We start from the raw sequence: 8,034 nt of genomic DNA, 5'->3' as shown, positions 1-8,034 counted from the left end.
ATATGGAATTGGGTATACCAAATATATCAAATCAATATTTTTTTCAACCAAAAAGTCCCCACTGTCCCCCCAGTGCCTCCCCAGACAGTGCCCCCTCAGTGCCCCCCCCCCCCAGTGCCTCCCCAAGTGCCCCCCCAGACAGTGCCCCCCCAGTGTCCCCCAAGTGCCTCCCCAGACAGTTCCCCCAAGTGCCCCCCCAGTCCATCCCCAGACAGTGCCCCCAGTGTCCCCCCAGTGCCCCCCCCCAATGCCTCCCAAGACAGTGCCCCCCCAAGTGTCCCCCAAGTGCCTCCCCAGACAGTGCCCCACAGTGTCCCCCCAAAGTGCCCCCCCAATCCCTAAGCCAGTTTCAGATATTGGGTGAGGAATGAATGGAATTGATACGGAATTGGGCACCCCAATATCTTATCAAGTCCATTCATTTTTCACCCAAAATTGTCCCTAAACCCTATGTTAGCCCCAGAACCCATCAACCCAGCCCAATAGCATATCAATTACATGAATTATCTCTAAATCTTAACCAAAGCCTCACACGTATCCCTGGCCAACCAAAGTCTTGAAAGAAACAACCATAGCTCAAAGTTCAAACATTTATTATTTTTTCACGCACACACACACACACACACACACACACACACACACACACACACACACACACACACACACACACACACACACACACACACACACACACACACACACGAGGCAACTGTGCCTGAAACACAATAGCCTTATCAAAGGCACACAACACAAATAAAACAATGGGGTTGGGGATAAAAACAAAATAAAACGACCTGCCTCAGGTGACTTAAATGAGAAAAAAATTAAAACAAACAAAAAGAAACAGCCGTGCTGTTCGGCTCACATCTAGCCAGGGCTAGAAGGCTTCCTCGTTCTCAGAGTCTTCAAATTGGATGGGGTGGGGTAGCCTCAGTCTTGGAAGCGGATGGGGGGGGTAGTGGGAGGAGGGGGGAGGCTTCCTCAGCCTCAGAGTCTCGGAAGAGGATGAGGGAGGTAGTGGGAGGAGGGGGGGAGGCAGGGAAAGGAGGTTGTGGAAGTCCTCCAGTGGATCCTTCCACTACTCGGGGAGCTTTATCTGTTGAAATAAAGATGATTTATTTAGTTTTACTGACACACACACACACACACACACACACACACACACACACACACACACACACACACACACACACACACACACACACACACACACACACACACACACACACACACACACACACACACACACACACACACACACCAATTCCTCTTGAGTAATTGTTCTCACCTTGTGGCTCTGCTGGGCTGGAGGGACGGAGTCCCAGGGAAAACATTGGCGGAAGGATACGCCGGTGAGGAACTCGTCCACGACGGGGGCCACCTGTTGACCTCTCCTCTCCTGTTGAAACAAACATTATGGATGTTAGACACCATTATTATTCGATGTCCTTTGTTTTGCATGTGTGAAGGTTGTCAGGACCAATGTCATATCAAGTCCTATGTTAAATATCCCAATAAGGGCCAAGGACCCTCTACATGTATTTTTTCTCACTTTTGTGCTCTGCAGCTGCGTTAGCATCCTTTCTTTGCATTAGTCCTTCTGGAGGTGTTGGAACAAATAGAACATATAGGTGGTCAGGACCAATTCCAGTCCTATTGATCCAGTCACACACAAGTATTCTTACAATTTGAAGAGTAATTGTAAATGTCTTACCTAAGCCTTTGAACAGTCGAATCCTAGGATTCAAGTCTTGCGGCTTAATCCTGCTGAGTGCCTTCTCTGTTCTTGGGGTGAACTTTATTTTATCAACAAGAACCACTACAGGGGAGGAGGATGGAGAGCGTTGCCGCTTTCGTGCTAGCCTTCTTTCCTCCTTCTTTCCTCCTCTTTCCTCCTGTTCCTCCTCAGATGAAGTCGAGGACTCTGTAATAATATCGAACAAAACATAATTAGTCTGATAGTGTGTTGTCAACTGGTCAACGTAATTGCTGAATATCTTGGTTCAAGAGAATCTTGCATACGTGTACAGCATTGGCACTCACCGGAGCGATCATCATACAGGACATCACAGTCACTGTTGCTTGTGTCCGAGACGTTGATTGCCTCCTCCCTTTTGTCCTCGTCTGCCTCCTCCCGTTCCTTCTCCCGTGCCTCTCTGCTGTCCTTCGCCGCCTTGCACTGCTTGTACCCCTCCATGAGGAGGACGCGGGCCGTCATGACCTCCTCCTCATCGGCGATGCTCATATAGAAGCGGCTGGCTGTCTCCTCCGAATGCTTCATCGCCTTGCTGACCTTTGCCCGGCTGGTCACATCAAGGCTTTTCCGTGCCTTTGAATGGAAGAGAAAGGATCTAAATCATACTACTTAACTTTAATAGTTGTCTGTTAAACGTGCTTGGTCTGAAAGATTTACCTTGCTGGATGCTGAGGACCTGATGAGGTTGAAGGTTGGCTTCCCTTCAAGCCCAAGTCTTCCCCACACCTTCTCAATTCTTTTTCCGAGGTTTCGCACCTCCTTCCCCCCGCTGGTGCAAAACACAAGTTCAGTGCTGGTCCCCTGACACTTGGTGGTGTTTATGAGTTCGAGCAGCCACTGCAGCTCTTCCCTCTTCAAGGCCAGGGGGGCAGGACCGTGGCTGTTGAATGATTTGTGATTTCGAACCTACCACAGGTGGATATCATTGTTTGATGTTAGGGTTGAAAAATAAGTTGGGAAAACCATTTCCTATCAAATCAATTAAGTTTTCCACCCAAAAAAGTGTCGCCATACTAACCCTGATCACAGAAACCTCTTATGGAGCACGTTCACTGAAAAGTGGTGTTTATAGGGACCCCAATAATTCTACCAACATAACGGTACCACACAAAGACATTTAGACATGATAAGACCACTGGAAGTTGGTGAAAATAGAATGTATTACTTTTTGGTTGTAAATATAAATGTATATGATAAGAAGTTGGGCAAACAATTTCCATCAAGTCCATTCAGGTTTCCACCCAAAAAAGTGTCACCATACTAACCCTGATCACATAAACCTCTTTAGTTTAATGAAATGTGGAACAGGGACCCCAATAATTCTACCAATATAATGGTACCACAAAAATACACATTGATAATGGAATCGTTAGAAGTCTTGACTCACATAAATCACAAATCCGCTCTTGGAGGGTTTGGCATCGTTCACTTCAGACACTGTCAGGTTCTTGAACACACCGGCCCGATGGCCGTGCGTGATCGCAAGGAATCCGGCCAGGAACCCATGTATCTCCTGCACAGCATTGAGTGTGAAGCAGGCCTGGAGTTGTTCTAAAAAGAAAAGATAGTTTAAACTTGGCATTTGTTTAACAACCGGTACACATATCAACTTGTGTTGAATATTCCTTTTGTTGCAGGTCCACTGGTAAGTATCATTATTTCTTTCTTCAAAGGAATATTTCTTTACAAGTTTACTTACCGAGCAGCCCCGGCAGCCGATCCTCGGCGACCTTCAGGAACCTCATCTCCATATTTATGTCCAGCTCCTCGTCTGTATAGAAATGCATACAATTAGTTTAAGATAAAGGTCTTACTGTGTGCTGTGGCATTGTGTTTGATAGAGAATACAGTGTCTTGGACAAACCAAAAAACTATGACATTACGGTCTGTAAATACACTCACTCGATTTCTTAACGAGGACTGCATATTTCTGGGCGAGCAAGGGGACGGTGAGGCTCTTCTGCATCGCCGACATGCTGTACTGGACACTATCAAGCTCTACCTGGGTGAGGGTGGACTGCTTCCTGAACCTGGGTACACCTTTGACGTGTCTCAGGAAGCCCCCAAAGTCGAGAACATAGGTCTTTAACGTGCCGGGTTTGGCCGTTTTGGACAGTGCTCTAAAGAAGCTGTGAAAGACAATATATGAGTTAAAAACTAAGGAGTTAGTCTTTGGTGGAAACTCTGTGGACTCTACCTACTCTCTGGTCTTGTCCAGGTCCAGGAGGGGACGGAGGTGGGCTTTCCCCACACAGCCCAGGCTCTTGCAGACCTTAGCTGCACGTCTGCCTCTTTGCTGCTGGTTGTCCAGGTATTTTGGGTCGTCTTGTCTCAAAGAGACAAGATGTTCCACCCAATCATCAATGATGATGGCTGTTGACAGAAACACATTTGTGAGTGAATACAGGATTTAAATGTTTTTTTCCCATTTCAAAAGGACACACGTCAACATGTCGTAAATCCTCAAAGTCACTAACAAATTCCATTTAAGAAAATGTAAAAATGAAAAGAATACTTACAAAAGAGGCCCTGCTCCCCCTCCGAGAGCTTTGTCTTCTCGGTGGCCTTTCTGCCGGTGCCCTTGACCGGGGTGGCCTTTCTGCCGGTGCCCTTGACCGGGGTGAGGTGGACCTTTTTAAATGTTTCGAGCTCCATCAGCCTCCTCCTCAGCTCCAGGTTCTCACCCAAAATCCTCTCAAACTCTGCCCGCAGGTCCACGCAGGCCGACTGCGAGCAGACTGGGGTTGAATTTGAAGAAACATAATTAATATAGATAAGCTGTCAAACATCCTTATTATTCAATATTGATTTGGTCAGGCACAACTTCATATCAATCCCTATGTTAAATGACCCCATAAATGCAAAAGACCCTAACTTGAAGAGTATTTTTCTCACCTTTTTGACCTGAAGGGCGGTTGGTAGGCAGATCTGTTAAAACAAACATCATTAATATGGATATCCTTGCTGTCAAACACAAGTATCCTTACAATTTGGAACAATTATTGCCCTCACATTTAACGCCTGACGTTGACGGAGGTGACATCCCATAGGTGACAGGTGTCACCGGACCTGGTGAGGACATGTCGTCACCTGGAGCTGTTGAAACAAACATCATGAATCTAGATGTAAGGACACAAAACACAATTGTATATTCTCACAATTGGATGAGTAATTGCACTTACGCTCAATAGAGTCGGAGGTAGGCCCAAGCAGGTCAAGGGCCCTGCACACCTCATCCACTTCGTCAGTCGCTGTTGAAATAAACATTATTAATGTAGTTGCCCTTAAACAACACAAGTATTCTTACAATTGGAAATGTGATCGTTCTTACTCAGCTGGGTGGGGTTGGCCTGATTATCTGGAGGGCTGGGCACTGGGCGCTGGGCCCTGGGCACTGGTCCTGGGCGCTGGGCCTGGGTGCTGGGCACTGGGCACTGGGCACTGGGCACTGTAGCTGTTAAAAAAAACATTAATGTAGTTGACCTTAAAACAACACAAGTATACTTACAATTGCAATGGTAATTGGACCTGCCTCTTTCGAACAGGTCAAGCCGGCTGACCATTCCGACACCCGTGGCCCGTAGGGCAGCCAATTTGCTGATGGTCAAGGAGCGCTTCGCTGCTGTTACAAGTCTCTTTTTTTCATCCCCCTGTTGAAAAGCAACAGGTTAAAATAATGTACAACCGGGTCAATCACAGGATGTTGGGGTAGTGAGGTTCCTATTCATTGGCATTCTACTTTGACCCAATGCGTGTTCCCTGACAGGATTTGACTTCTAGGGGTCACCATGTCACGGGGGCCCTCAGAAGCCAACTGGGGGAAAGTCTTTCCAAAGGGTTAGGCCATGTTGCCCCCTAATTGGGATTTTTTTTAGAGAATAAGACATGCAAGCTGACACATATCTGTTTTAACCCAATATCAGGTCTCAACAATCTGGGACACAATTTACTATAATTATTTGTTTGGGTGGTTCTAGTTGTTAACCACTTGAACCGGTTAGGGTGATGACTGGTAATTGGGTGAAAAAGTAAGAGAGGTTAATACTTAGCTGGGTTGCAGAGTTTTAGGGTATTGGCCCAATAACAGTGCAAAATACCCTAACATAGCAGGCTTTTTTCAGCTTTCTTCGCAATACCAATGCTAAGGTTTAAGTGGTTAAGTAGCAAGCACACATAATTAACTTACTTCTATCAGGTGGACGTCAGCAAGATGCTTATCAATGCGTGCATTGTTCTTCTTGCCACAAATGTCACAGGTGGGATAGTCCATTTTTTTGACTCTACAGTTACAAAACAAATGTATACAAGGTAAGCCAAACCAGTGTAGAAAGCGCACCATTACACAATAATCATGTTCTCATTAAAAAATAACACTGCAGGAGTCAACTTTACCTTCCATATGCATAGTCCTGGATGAGAAGCCTCTCCACATTATTTGTGACCTTGTGGCCTTTTTTCAGGTGGGAGGTAAGGAAGACCACCTTTGAGCATATTGGACATTGGACTTTGTCCACGGTAGCCTAAAAAAAAAGTTAAAAATTGGGATTAGTACAGTTAATGGAAAGGTTTTCCATTGTTGATTTCTCCATCCAGAAATCCATCCCTTTTTAAAACCATTTTGATAGAATTATTCTCTGCTCCCCAAAATGTACACACATGTTGAAAATGAAAATCAATTATACTTCACCAAAACCTAACCCAAAATCTAGCAAAATCTAACCACCAAATCATAAGCCCCAAAAATATAGAATATTTACTCACAGGCATGTTGATGCGTTGTTGGAATGCAGGATTCAGTTGATTGTAATGTGAGTTATCTAGCAGCTTGCAGCACTCTCTCCCTCTCTCAATACAGACAATGAATGAAGCACATGGCACTTCCCCTCCCTTATAAACCCTTCCAGCAGGTGAAACAAATTCTGTCAATTAGTCATTAATTTGACATGGGTAGGGTTGTTGTCAGTAATTGGGCTATATAAAACATGGAATTGATAGGATGTTGGGCAAAGGCAAGTGTTTGGATGAGTGTGGTCGACATGGAAAGAATGCATGGATTTGATAAGGAATTGGGTACCCAAACTCCTATCAAATTTAATATTTTTTTCAACCAATTTGGGATGAAATTATCTAACCAATCAAATCCATTCATAATGGATATGATGTGAAATTGGGCAACCCTAGCCTAACCATAAAATCTAAATGAATGGAATAGAAAAACCATTCAAGACAGAGTTATCCTCTGTGCCCCAACATTTACACAATAAAGACCACATACCCCAGACCCATTAAGAACCCTCCCTCTACATATTAATTGCCCCTAAACCCTTTGCTAGCCCCCCACCCCAAAACCACTCAAACCCTGCCCACTGGAATATCAATTACATTTTAATTATCTCCAACCCCTGTCACTAATTATCACTAATCACCAACTACATGATATCACTACATGATATTACCATTTTTTGGAGAGACTATTCATAAATGGATGACTCAGATTTACGTGTAAGAGGAACAACATTTATTTAGGAAAAATCAAAAGCAAGAAAAAACAAAAGGAATAACAAAACAAACAATAACAAATCATTTTTAGGATGCCCCAGATCCTCCGGAGGCCCCAGATCCTCGGGCTGGAGGTCGAAGGCGTCTCCTCAGAATGCGCTGTCTGGCCTCCAGAAATTGGGCGTAAATGAGGAGTATCTCGTACCTCCTCCTGCCTCTGACCTCGATAACAAATTCCTCTTCCTCCGAATCCTCCTCTGAATTTGTTGGAACCAAATATTGTGGCTCCTCCAGGACCTGGTCATCATGTGTCTGTAGACAAACATAATTGGATTAATGTATATCCCTGTGTTGAAAGGTACAATGAATTTGAATGATTAGGTCGCTCTAAAAAGGTTTGCAGCCACACATCTTTTTAGGATGTACTTACATCTTCAGGAGAAGGGTTGGTGGTGGTGTCAGGCGGTGTCGGGGGGTCTCCCTCCTGGCTTGGTTGTTCCATTCTGTATAATATTATAAAGATTTCAGATTGCAAACCATGCAATGTTGATAGTCTTTTCGAAAGAAGATAGTTGATGTAGAATTTGTAGAACAATATTTAACAAAAATACCAACCTCTTGGTTGCTTGTTAGTCCTTTGTCAGTCCTTCTTCCATGCAAGTCTGATGCTGTCTGACAGTCACTCTGACTCAAAACATATATAGTGTGCCATTAGCTTCAATAACCAACACCTGGTCCGACTTGATTAACTCCAGCTGGATCAATTATATGCATGTCAA

General features: G+C 44.6%; 1 protein-coding gene across 1 annotated transcript; it reads right to left on the bottom strand.

The window, feature by feature from the left end:
* Positions 1 to 905: 905 nt before the first annotated feature.
* Positions 906 to 7,757, bottom strand: LOC306934363 (uncharacterized protein; the record flags this gene model as incomplete). Its single annotated transcript, XM_079516932.1, has 17 exons — positions 906 to 1,096; positions 1,289 to 1,399; positions 1,553 to 1,600; positions 1,715 to 1,924; positions 2,044 to 2,329; positions 2,414 to 2,662; positions 3,144 to 3,307; positions 3,456 to 3,527; positions 3,659 to 3,885; positions 3,958 to 4,129; positions 4,276 to 4,494; positions 4,652 to 4,684; positions 4,769 to 4,852; positions 4,939 to 5,007; positions 5,088 to 5,210; positions 7,471 to 7,567; positions 7,686 to 7,757. The coding sequence occupies 17 exons, from the start codon at positions 7,755 to 7,757 to the stop codon at positions 906 to 908; spliced, it is 2,427 nt and encodes an 808-aa protein (XP_079373058.1).
* Between the last annotated feature and the right edge of the window lie 277 nt (positions 7,758 to 8,034).

Source organism: Electrona antarctica (genome assembly GCF_951216825.1).
Source record: "Electrona antarctica genome assembly, chromosome: 2".
Taxonomy (NCBI): domain Eukaryota; kingdom Metazoa; phylum Chordata; class Actinopteri; order Myctophiformes; family Myctophidae; genus Electrona; species Electrona antarctica.
The sequence above is the reverse complement of the archived record's forward strand: the minus strand, read 5'-3'. Positions and strand labels throughout refer to the sequence as shown.